A 13,267-nucleotide genomic window follows, 5' to 3' on the forward strand; every position below is an offset into this window, starting at 1 on the left:
ACGTGCTCATTCCGTGCTCATCCGTGCTGGGGCGGACATACATACATAGGGACACACATAGCTGCGTAATGGAGCGGAGGCACCGCTCAAAAATATTTTTTATCCGAGCATCCGGCTACTTTTCTCAAGCAGGGTTGGTTTAGAAAACTCACAGTTGTACACCGGGAGCGCACTCGCCTATTAGTCTGTAGGCCTATTGGCAGTGCGGTCAGCGTGCGGGAAGGCTCGCCCGAACCGCGCCAGCCACCTGGCCATGTTCCTGGGGGTCCGGATGTTCCGGGGATCCCCCGGGGACCCCCACACTACAGTTGCACCGCTCACCTCACACAGGTGTGAGGTGGTTGTTAATGGTATGGTCACATATTATGCATGCAGTTTCTACATGCTGGGGATCCATACTCAACATTTCTAACATAAAACTTTGGTGTACTCAACATGCATGGGTTCACATTCTGGCAAGTGGACTAAATAGCTTATACAGTGTACTACTACTAATTTAGGCTTAGGAGGACACTATGTGATGTAACTAGTAACTAACAGTAGGCCTACTAGGTGTGAGAGAGAGAGAGAGAGAGAGAAGTTGAATTGGGGATTTATTAGTGACAGACATCAACATGGTCTTAGCAGAACATGTACACACGCACGCGCGCGCACACACACACACACACACACACAAGCTCGCGCGCACACGCGCTTTTAAATACAGATCAGATCTACTCACACTCACACCCCAAGTGATCAATAACAGGTCAGTGGTCTAATAATATTTAGTACACGGCTCCTTTAATTCGCTGTTTGGAAGGAGGTGCTTTTGCTCTAGAGGGGGCGTTTCTTCAAACGTCAAACGGGATGTTTTAAATAATTTCATTGAACTGCTTTCCCAACAACAACACACTGTCTGTCAGTGTGTCATTGTCACTTGCTAAGCTAGTAGGCTGTACGAGTTCACCGACTGCACCCTGCACTAATTATGTCCGACTCCATAAAGAATGTCGCAATATTTGGCGCCACGGGCATGACCGGGTTGGCAACACTTCCACAAGCTGTAGCGGCAGGTAAGAATTAAAGAACCAGAACGCATAGACTATAGCTTCACCAGAACAACAGAACAGAACAGTGATAGACTGGATCAGTGCTCACACAAGATCCCCTATATTTAAAACAGCCAGCCATATTCTCATTATAAAATGTAAATATTTTCAAATTGGTTTATTTCTTCTTCATCTTCAGTATGCAAAGTGACAGTGTTAATGTAACAGTTATAACATATAACATCTATCTATCTATCTACATTTCCTGACAATCTTCCCAATATTTTAAAGACTTAAGGTTCTATAATGTTTATACCACAACTACATTATTCTGACAAGCAACCCATCATTTTACTATTTTTTTCCCTTCCAATTATTTGTTTTAACATAATTGAGAAACATTGCACAACAAATCATGTGCTGCAAACTCCTGTGTCATTTGATTTGTCAGCTAACTTAATTTCCTTTTCTCACCACCAAGAGGCAAGACAAAATTGTTGAGTCATGTTAGAGACGTTATGGCTTGGAGTGCTGACTAATGGTTACTGCTGGTACCATGAGAGCTGATAGGGAACAGTGTTCACTATCTCACTAATGCAGGTTGGGTGGGCTTAGATTTTAGAACTTCTATCCTGATTGGCTAACATCTTCCCAGTTTAAATTTCACTCAGTTAGAACAAATTGCCACAGCACAAAGCTGTTATAAAGGACGACCATAGTCCCAGTGAATCGCAAACACCCCTGGTTAATATGCATTGTACTGGCCTGATGTTTTAAATTGGAAACTATAGGCAGTCAGTAGTCAGTACTCAGTAGTGGAACAAATTTAATAAAATAACTAAGAATGGAGCCCATTTGAACACCATGGAAATCGGAAAGGGCATAACTAACAGGTGCAATTCTGAGAAGGTTTTAAATGTGTTAGTTACTTAGTTCTGTGCTGGAAGCATTTTTTGTTGTCGTTATTCAAATAAGTGTTAACAGCTCTATATTCCCATGCAGTAGCAAAGTAAGCATACTAAATAAACAAGTGAAATTGGAAGTGACTTCAAGTGAGTAAATAAATAAAAGAGTGGGGTTTTCTCTCCTGATTGGATGAAATTTGTAACCCTTCTGAAAATGCATTATATGCATACTAAAAAAAGACCCCTGTTATTAAACAAACACTATGTATAGCCATGATCATAATACAGAGCTTCACTTTTTAACAATAACTTTTTGTTTTAAGCCACCTTTCAGTAGGCTACTATGCATTTATTTAGGGCTACAAACACCATTAATTTGGATCAAAGTCTGGAGCAGGGGTGGGCAACTATCTCACTCCAGCGGGCCTTTACTTTGCTTTGTTTATTTTGACGGGACAAGCATATTAATGAACATTACAAATAAATGCACCGTAAATACACAGGAAATAGCAAAGATGCTACATTTCATCCCGTAGTCCCTAGGCCTGCATGGTCTGGACTCTGGAGGGTAGCTATTGATCTCTCCAATCACCCCCATCACAGGTTACAATGTGACCGTGTTGGTGCGGGACCCTGCCCGGCTCCCTGCTGATCATAAGGCTTCCAGGGTGGTAGTGGGAGATGTTCTGAATAAAGACGACGTAAAGAAGACCCTGGAGGGCCAGGATGCCGTTATCATCATACTGGGAACGAGGAATGACCTCAGTAAGGCAATCCCAACTTTAAGGAGACGTACAAAACAAATGCAGTGCATAAACACATGTCTCAGCCTACTCTGTATAGCACACACACACACAATACCACAGATGCTTGCATTCTGTAATAATTCTGTGTTGCCACCAGGGGACAGCAACAGCAGTTGTGTAAAAGTGACTTATTGCAGATGATTGTAAAATCTGTGTGCATTCATCCTGTACTGGTCTGTACCCACCACCAGGCCCCACCACTGCAATGTCTCAGGGGACCCAGAACATTCTAGATGCCATGAAGGCTCGTGGGATTCGTAAAGTCATCGGCTGTATGTCAGGTACGGGGGAGAAAACACAGTCGAAGTGATTTGTAGTTTGTGTCTTTGGTTGGATTACTCAACACAAACACCAATTTACTGATTCTAATCGTTTGAAATAGCTTTTGTTCCGTCTTTGGTTGCACTTAAAGATGCTGTTACTTGAAAACAACCATAACGGTATTAAACTGTGACTTATTGTAAATATTGAGCAAGATCTGTCAAAAGGCAACGAGAAGGAAATCCCATTTAAACATTTTCATCCTCCTCTTCCTGCCTTTGATCTCCACTCCCATCCCTTCTTACTCTATATATCTCCTTATCTTATAACTAATTTATTTTAACCCATCCTCTACTCCTGTCTCCTTAATTTGCGTTTTATTCCTTCTCCCCTCACTCTGCCTCTCCTGGCATCTCTTCCTCCTCCCCAGCTTTCCTACTCTGGGACAGAGCCAGAATGCCGCCCCGTTTGGCTGCAGTGACAGAGGACCATGAGAGGATGTACACGGCTCTGAGAAACTCTGGCTTGGACTACGTGGCCACCATGCCTCCACATATTGCTGGTTAGTAGTAGGAAGAATTCATGCAGTTTGAATATCCACTTTTTGTTTTACGATTACGCATTACGATTAGAAAAATAAAGGATGATATGATTTCATTATCAATATTAGATAGCTGTTCAGGCAGTACAAATGAAATGCTTGGCCTCTATAGCTTGGCTTAGCCTCTATAGCTATAGGTAATTGATAGTAGGCTAATTGTTACATTTAGTTTTTATTAGTTACTTACTCTAATAAATACCAAATGATCGAGTCGCCCATTTACCAACTCGCACTGGGCATACAGCTGCTCAGCATGGTATTCCTAAAGTAACCCAAGTCAATTATGCTTAAACGGTTACACCTAACCTTAACCTCAGTAAAACTATACCTAGGCTAAACCTAACCCTATTCCTAAACTTAACCCCAGTAAAACTATGCCTAACCTATTCTCAGCCTAACCTATTCTCAGTAAAACAAAATAAAGAATACAAGAACCACAGCACCAAGCGGTCGGAGGGCGAGAGGGATTATGGACCGTACCCGATACTACTCTAATTACGCAATTGTCACCCTGTGAGATTTCTGTCTTTAGTGCATTTCTGTTCTACATAGTGTAACCAAGTGTACCAAAGGATTTACTTTTGTATGACTACGCCACCTTGAGATAGTTCAAGGAATTAAACAGACCAGTAAACTGGGTTCCCCACAAATGCAAGTTTGTTATAAGGACTTGAGACATGTTCCACAAAACGGAAATGTATTAAACGTTTAAGAGTATGAATACAAAACATTTATTATCATGTCAGAATATATAAGGCGAACAATCTTTTAAAAGCAGGTATACTATAAAACCAATAAACAGGTCCAACACTACTGATAAAAAGGGGAGACGAGGTCACATTTGGAGCAAATAGGCAAAATAGTTAACCAGCTAATAAGGGGGAGCTAAACCGCTAGAAAACACACCAACGATGAAAGACTAAGAAACTAATAATTACTAACCACATGCACAGCAAAGCACAGCATGCATGAAAAAACAGGAGCGACACCGTGAAAAGAGGTGCAGTCACAGCCAAACCTTAGTCGTGGGCTAACGTGAGATCCTAGTGGTAGCAACCCATACGGCCAGTCAGCTAATTCATCAAATGGTTCTCTTCGGCATCCAGATGCAACACTCGCCACCATGTGGGGAGGGAAACAACAAATTAACAAAAGGAAACAGCTCAATAACAGAAAAACAGAAATGACTCAAAATACTAAAAGCAATAAAATCAACGCATGAACTCAAAATAAACAAAATAAACTAAAAACAAAACAAAGCAGCAGTGGCAATCTACAGGATGAAATAAAAACAAACACTTTAATTAAGTTACACCAACAAACACAAAGTAGGCTTAAACAACAATGTCTGTTTGCGTACCTTCAGTTGTCTGTACTTGACACTCCCTCTCGCCACAGCAATGTTTGGTACATGATCAACCTGAATTATAACAGCAGAGTTGTTTACAATTATCAGATAGTATAAACCTCATTAAACCAATAGGCATGAAACACCTTACTCACCCTGGCAACAGCATTAAACCAGCATAAGTGTATGTCTCAGGACCCACAGCCATGTAACCACCAAGCAGACTATTGTTTGGTAGACTACAAGGCCTTTAAATAGTAACACTGATTGAAAACCAGGAAGTGGCAGGGCAGCCAGTCTACGGTGGCCCCAAAGGCTCAATTCCAGCCGGCTACAATAGGATGAATTAGCTAATGGGATCCTTGTTGTAGTAGTATGCAGTTGTGAAGGGCTTCATCTAAAGCTCTTCACGGGGTACATGCAGTTGAACACGGCTGGAGCTTGGTGCTGATCACCACTAAGCACCAGGAATTGAACTCCCAACTACGCTAGCTGTGTTAGTGCCAAGCTCTTAACTACTGGGCTACACACAGCAGTGCCAGTACCAACTACATCATATCATTGACACCATTTGATTGAGAGTGAGAGATGAAGATGAATTTGGCCGGGCCGTGGCCTGGGGTTTAAGTTATAGTATATTATTAGACCAACCTAACACTTAACAGGTTCTAAATACAAAGTGGCAGTAAGAATGGGACAGCAACAAGGAGGAGGCAGGGTCACTAATGAAGCAGGGCCCAAGAAGGTGTGACAAACAAAAGGTCTCAAACAGGGCACAACACAGCACTATCATTAATCAGCAATCTATATTCACCTAGCTGGGTCATTGCACAGCCAGCAACCTGTCACAAGTTCACAACCAGACTGAAGTCCTATAAAACCCATTCTAGTTGGCTTTTATAGTGAGCCAAACTATTCAAGAGGCCTGTATCTCAACGGTAGCCCAGGGGGTCCGCGTCAATATGCCGACGGTCCATTGGTCCGATCGACAACCTATCTCAAACCCTCACCCTAACCCTAACCTCCCCCGGGGCAGACACCTAAACCTAACCACCCACCCTCTCCCGACCCCCCAGCGCACCTCGGACCAATGCTCCTTCGGAGCAATGGTCCGTCGGATCATAGGGTGCTTCCCAGCCCAGGAGGGACATTTCTGACTGGTTACATATATACAGTAACAGTACATCCTACTACTACTACTCACAATTTCCCCATATCCTTCTTTAGGTGACAAGCCTCTGACAGAGAAGTATGAAGTAACAGAGAACGCGGTGAACGGGAGAGCCATATCTAAATATGACCTGGGACATTTCTTTGTCAAGTGTCTGTCCACCTCACAGTGGGATGGCAAGGCTGTTGGGCTGCATGGGCAATACAGCTAATCCTGAACACACCACAACACTTCTAAAATGACAAAAATAAATCAGTGCTGTTGAATTCACTGCAATGTCATTCCTCGCTTTGTTACTGAGAAAGTGTTGTTCTGAATAATGAGTATTGTGCTGGCTGCAGTGCTTAGGTGAAACAATTGTTTCTCATTAGCCTCTCACTTTGATTGTGAATGTGCATCTTTGCGTTATTATCATTTTAAAATCCATCATGCTGGCTTGCCGCCTTGCCTACAGCAGCTACAAATTGTACTTCTGCAGTCTTCTTTCACTTTACAAATAAAACAACAGTAGGCTACAGTTTTGATACTACATTTTATATTTGCTTAAGTTAAAATGTGTAATGTTTTAAGTTTCTAGCATTTGAAATAAAGGTTGTTATTGTACAAATGTGCGATTTGAGCATTTCATGATATATTGCCCATCATGCAAATAGGCTGTTTTAGAAGAGTTAAAAATCCCTTTAGGTCAGGACTGGGAAGTATTCTCTTTTTTATGATCATATCTTATGTACTCTGTAGGCTATAGTGTATATTTTGTACTTTTTTATTTATTATTTTTTTAAAGGACCCCCGCTTTGGTATGCATTAGGCCCCTGACAACCCCCATAACTACAAATGACCCTAAAGGGTCTTGTCTGTCTGTACAAATGGAACCAAATGTCATTCACATTCAAATCATTAATAGCTATTGGTCGGGGGGGTAGGACCAAGGGATTTGGGATTTGTTTATAAACATTTTGGTATTTGTTTATAAACATTTGTGATTTGTTTATAAACATTTGTTGATTTATTTATAAACATTTTGGGATTTGTTTATAAACATTTGGGATTTGTTTACAAACATTTGGGATTTGTTTATAAACATTTGGGATTTGTAAGTCTCATGGGGGGGGTAGGACCACTATAGTAGACCTGTAGTAAGTCTCATGGTCGGGGGGGTAGGACCAAGGGATTTGGGATTTGTTTATAAACATTTTGGTATTTGTTTATAAACATTTGGGATTTGTTTATAAACATTTGGGATTTGTTGATAAACATTTGTGATTTGTTTATAAACATATGTGGCCCCCACCTAGCTTCTTAATTTTGATCTCAAAGTGCACCAGATTGAAGCATTTTCATGGCAAATTTACAATTTTTATCCGGCGTGGCAAAGCAGGAGGGGGGGGGCTCTGTATAATATGTTGCCTAGGGCCTCAAAAGGCCTAGAACCGGCACTGGCTGGGAGCCCCCTGGAACTCCCTCAAAGGCCCCCCAACAAGACCCCATTTTGAGAACTATAGGCTACTGGTAACTGGTCTAGTAGGTCTACAGAATGGTTCGTATATATCCCAGCCATTTGCATTACATATAGGCTATTATTTTATTGCGTCATAGCGTTGCTTGGCAAAAAGAACGGATCTACAATCTATCTGACAACACACTGTACAAGTGTAGTTATTTTCAAAGACGTGAGCCATAGAGGACAGAGTTGCGACATTGAGGGGGCAGAAAACATACCGGTCACGACTCCAATGCATTCCGCAAACTTCCGGTGTTATGTAGAAGACTAAGAAGAGCCGCCATTGGACTGGCCCCGGCCATGAAGTGAACGGAGTTGTCGTAACTCTGTCTCTAGTAGTCTTTGGCTCTGGTTTTTGTTAAGCGACACCGTCCTACTCATAGATATATCTATGGTCCTACTACTACGAGTAGTTCGACGTGTTGAACTTCCTCTGCCAACCAATGTACACTCAGGGGAGGGGCTAAACCTGTTTTTCAAAGTACCGAATCACTCGTTATTTCAATGTGTCGAAAAAATCTGGTCGAGATTCCGACACAATTGACTCGCTGGCTGCCGACAGTGTTTTACTTTAGTTCTGATTTTATACTTGCGTCTGTTGGGTGATTTCTGCTGTGAAGACTGCAGCTGCGGAGTCAGGTAAAAAATAGTTTGCATACTTTTAAATGATAATGCTTTGGCTTTTGGCACTATGATGTGGACGTGTTCATGTCTATGCAAGCGGCAAAAAGGGAAAAACAGCGCTGTTGAGAGATTAATGCAGACAAATGACCATTCAACTACAAAAAGGTAAAAGCGGTTGGTTGGTTGATTTTGATCCTCACGATTTCATAATCGAATAATACAACATATACTTCGATCAAGATCAGTACCATAAAGATAGCCAAAGGTGGTTCTTCGTTCTTTTGCCTGGTGTCTGTTTTCTACACACTCCATTGCTCTCAGTTTTACGTATACTTGTGTTTTTCTGTCAGTGATTTTCATGGGATCAATGTAACGCAAAGTATATAACACAAACATGCAGTGACAACAACGAGGGGCGTAGGACATTTTCGCGATACAATATTAATAATACATGTAATTAACTGTTTAGTTCCTTACGGAAACCAGTGCCACTACAACATTACGGTACATTTGTGGTGTTTTATCGTAGTACGAAAGTAATGTTATAAAAACTCTAATACTCTATTACCCATAATGCTGCTGGTCACAGTCAACCCCCCGTTGCCCCGTTGTCAACTTTTTGGCGTAAAACTCAAATCATGGGCGGGAGATAAGCCGGTACTAACTGTGTTGAATAGAGGACAAAACACTGACGTTTTACAGTTGTCCAGAAAAAAATACAGTAATAAATAGTTGCTGTGAAAGACTTTGTCTAACATTAGCGAACAGTAAATCTATCGTCAGAAGAGAATCAACATTCCACAGGTTGGTTTGATTTCAAATGTATCTTGACTTTCTCAGGAATAGCGGTTCTCCTGCTTGACCTAATCAGAATTTCGTGTTTTTGTGCACTCGATCAAGATTGAGATTACTCAATATACTTATATTGGTCACCTTTTTCGGGTTTTGTTACTTTGCTTAGCATGGGATCCGTAGATCACATGTTTAGACAGATGCCCAAATGCCTATCCATTGTTTACCTGGTATCCTAGTTTCCTTGAGGCACAGTGCATTGTTCTCTCTGCACTGTACTCATGCTTGGTGTTTGTTATGTTGAGTTCATGCTCTGTAAATTCAGAGTAAGCTCTGATCTCACACTTTGTTGCTCTGGCTAAGAATGTCTGCTAATTTCTTATTGCCTGTAAGTTCTAGATACTGGCAGTGTTGCCAACTCTTGTGAGAGAAATAAGCCAACCCACCTCCAAAAACAAGCCAACTCTTGGCGAGAGAAATTAGCCAAATCTTCCCTCGAAAAATAAGCCAAAACAAGCCCAATAATATCGCCATAATACTAATAAATAAATGTTTAATGCATTTATCATTATAAATACTATGTACCGGTATGTCTATAATTATGAATGTTTTGGTCATTTATTATACTATTACACACATAGAGAGACGGTAGACATCAGACCGATTCTGTCACTCAATGTGAATACATTTTTAAAACAAGCCAACATTGGCATGAAATACTAAGCAGATTTGGCAAATGGCAACCCTGCATACTGGCAACAAAGTGTCTCTGAGTTCTTATTGCCTGTAGCCTAGGTTTTATATGGACGGCACACGGCTTAGGTGTAGATTGGCCGGTAGAACAGCCGGGTGTTCGATCCAGGGTTTGATCCCGGGCTCCCCCAGAGTTAGTGTCGAAGTGTCCTTGAGCAAGACGACGCTGAACCCCTAATTGCTCACGATGTCCAGGTTGGTGCCTTGCATGGTTTCCTCCGCCATCGGTGTAGGTATGTAAAGCGCTTTGGATAAATGCACCATTTACCATTCATTTTATATGGTTATTACCTGGTAGGTTTTACATACTGGAAACAATGTGTGTTTGAGTTTATTTCTGTTAAAACAGCTACATTGCGTAATGCGTATTGGGTAATACCGAATTCTACTCTGCTCCACAGGTCAAAGATGATAATGAAGGGACAGAAGCGTAAACATCAGCCAGAAGACATTGCGGATTTGGACAGGAATGGTGCCATTTGGGAGAGGCATCGGCAGTCTGTATTCTGCATTTCCCTGAACAAGTACCAGCGAGGTCAGGAGTTGCCTGAACCCAGTCTACGGCGATCTGTCCTTATAGCAAACACACTCCGACAGATCACATTGCAAACTAGTCAGGCTCCTTCTGCCAAATGTGCCAATGTGGAAGTGTGTCAACCCTCCAGTACTGCATCCGCATTACAGGAGAGTGATAGGGAAGGTATGTTTCCTAGGATAGCAGCATATTCTATGGTAACATTGGGTAACAACCAGTCAACTGTAGCCAAATGCCTTTTGTCTAACCAGTCCGGTGTGTCACATTGTACTACAACTAGATCTGCATCAAGCTGCCATTCAATTACATCACACATAGGAGATGTGGATGATGATTGGGGGTTGATGTCCTCCGACCACGACTTTTCCCTCTCGGCGGCCATCTCCTCCATCCTCACCGCCCTCGATTCCACCATAGATGGAACCCCTGGCTGCAATGCCGTTCCTCAGATAGCTCCACGAGCGGCTCTGAGGTCCTTGGAGAACCTGACGGGCTCTGCAGGGGATCCTGAGGCTGATGCGGCGTTGAGAGCAAAACATGGGGTGCGAGGTCACTTGGAGCATCAAGAGGTGTCCCGGGTCGTGGAGAACAATGTGGAGGTGATGAGGTGCAGCTACCTCGGCGACTTAGCGGTGGATGATCTGTTTCAGGACATAGACACGTCCCTGCTGGAGAGAGAGATGGGTTCGCTGGGGGTAAGAGGAAGTGGAGGGGGGCACTTGGCTGGAGATGAGCTGCTGAGGTACCTGCCTCCTCTGTCGACCTCTGCCTCTTGCCTGTCTTCATCATTTCCATGGTCGTTGCCACACCCCACCCTTTCTCTCAACCAGAGTCTGAAATGCCTGCCCTCCTTCTCCTCGTTCAGTCCATCTTCCTCTGCTTCTTGCTCACCCTCTCATCCTTCCTCTTCTGCCGTCTTTGGTCAGAGTCACATTAGAGATGTGCACGAGTTGGAGCACCTCATGGAGGTGCTGGTGGAGTCCTGATGGTCTGGATATGCCACGAGGAAAAGAAAACCTCATCTGAAGGAATGAAAAAATGTCTTACAGCAGTGTTCATCTTTTAATACAGCAAGTCAGCAACAATTTTATACAGATGCAGGTCTGATCAGACCTGCTGAGAACACCTTACATATTTTATTTTCTCTCGTTGTAGTTATATTTCTTTATACAATAGTTTTAGTTGGTTTATAATTATATATTATAAATAAAAATGGATGTATAGGTTTAAAAAAATGTTTGAGACGCTAAAACCTCCAGGCACAGACTGTATAGTTATTGTACTTCATGTGCAACATGACAGTGCAACATTCCTGGTAATAGGAATTTAAATAAAATGTGCCATAGAGCAAATCTACTATATATTTACTAAACGGTCAGGAAAACTTATAGGACAGCATTGCCCTTCTTTGATTCCCAGGATGTTATCTAGTCACTAGATAACATCAGACTAGATTCTAGTCTAATGTGTTACAGGCATAGATGCTACATGTCATGTAGCTTTTATGCCCATCTTCTCCTCTTCCCTCTGTATTGTAGAGTTGGACTTCCCAGTGACAAGAGGGGTACGTGCAGTATACACAATATGACCACTAGTTTTCTGCAAGTTTGCATCACACTTTCTGAAGAAAAAAACTGTAGTTATTATTTTAATATACGGTTTAAATACATAACACCATCGTTAGGTAGAAGAAATACCTAAATCATTGTCCTATAGCAATGCGAAACTAGCAATGAGTTATGCCAGGGGTACCATTGTAATTAATGATATATGTTGGGTAATCAAGCTGTCAGCCTCCTTTTTGAAATATCCCAGACATAATGCAGTCATACATTGTAGACAATGTTATTAACGAATAAACGTACATATCTATTAATAAGTGGAGTGTAGTTATGTAACAGATGTATACAGTATGCATACGTTTATTTTGGTGGACGTCCAATCCATTTAAAGTGCCTTGAATACCATCATGGTACACACATCTTTGTACAGATTCCTAAACATTGGCAGTGCTTTACCCCATGAACCAGGAAAGGAACATGGCAATGTTGGCGCTGATCTCTAGCTATTGTACAGGTTATTGCATCACTGACTTCCTAGTTCACATCATTTGTTACGCAGTATTTAACATTGCTGAGCCACTACTGTACATCTAAACCACTGTCAGGTTGGTGTGTCATTTTCTAATGACACAGCCGACCTGGAATCATTGATTCTTCCCTAAATCATCCTACCGTACGTAGCCGTTGCCTCATCAGTGAATAAGTTCATACGAGTACACCAACTGAAATATGTTTTATAATGGCAGGTTACCTCCCAATGTGGTTGGTGGACAAGCTTGTCAGCCATTGTCACAATTGTACCAGTTAGTCTGGCATACTGTGAATATGTTTGTCACCTCAAAGGTAGTGTGTATAACCTGCTTTGTCTGGTTAATATCTGAATTATTGCACTTTTGTTAATATGCATGGTTTGGTTTCCAGTTATGTGCATATCAGATTAATTAGGAAAATGACTTTAAGTGAATATAATTTAGCCCATTTTGTGTTAGGTTTTTGTATATTTATAATTGTATATGATTATGTTGTCATGGGTCAAAGTCGCTTTCTATACACGTCCCCGATCTAGAACGGGGCTGAAGACGTTGCAAGCTATTTATAAATGCCATTTGTTAAGTTAACAATTGACAATGTCCAAATGTGTTAAAATTGTTATTAATGTACCCGTTATTTTGATGACTAAATAATATTCAGTTGTGAAATTTGGTGCTTAATGCCTGGACAGTTGACACTAAGTGTCAACTTAAAGGTGTTTGTAATAAAATAAAAACATACATAATTTGTAGTTTGTTTTCTCAACCATATTTCCATTTAAGAAGTTTACCTCTGGCCCACAGACTACAGCTCTATTACACAGTACACTTGGCATCAATCAAAATG

The 13,267-nt window shown here is 41.5% G+C and overlaps 2 protein-coding genes across 3 annotated transcripts; both read left to right on the forward strand.

Moving 5' to 3' along the window:
• The first annotated feature begins 861 nt into the window (after nt 1–861).
• blvrb (biliverdin reductase B) lies at nt 862–6,464 on the forward strand. Its single transcript, XM_080772755.1, has 5 exons — nt 862–1,055; nt 2,540–2,701; nt 2,934–3,023; nt 3,434–3,565; nt 6,180–6,464. The coding sequence occupies exons 1-5, from the start codon at nt 971–973 to the stop codon at nt 6,332–6,334; spliced, it is 624 nt and encodes a 207-aa protein (XP_080628881.1). The 5' UTR covers nt 862–970; the 3' UTR covers nt 6,335–6,464.
• A 1,673-nt stretch (nt 6,465–8,137) lies between these two features.
• sertad3 (SERTA domain containing 3) lies at nt 8,138–13,113 on the forward strand. Of its 2 annotated transcripts, none has more exons than XM_080771906.1 (2): nt 8,138–8,263; nt 10,195–13,113. In XM_080771906.1, the coding sequence occupies exon 2, from the start codon at nt 10,202–10,204 to the stop codon at nt 11,312–11,314; it is 1,113 nt and encodes a 370-aa protein (XP_080628032.1). In that variant the 5' UTR covers nt 8,138–8,263; nt 10,195–10,201; the 3' UTR covers nt 11,315–13,113. The 2 variants fall into 2 exon arrangements, with proteins under 2 accessions (XP_080628032.1, XP_080628033.1); XM_080771907.1 differs by lacking the exon at nt 8,138–8,263 and having other exon boundaries at nt 10,360–10,493; nt 10,609–13,113.
• Nucleotides 13,114–13,267: the final 154 nt, after the last annotated feature.

The sequence above is a fragment of the Protomyctophum bolini genome, assembly GCF_963924005.1.
Source record: "Protomyctophum bolini genome assembly, chromosome: 9".
In the NCBI taxonomy this organism is placed as follows: Eukaryota; Metazoa; Chordata; class Actinopteri; order Myctophiformes; family Myctophidae; genus Protomyctophum; species Protomyctophum bolini.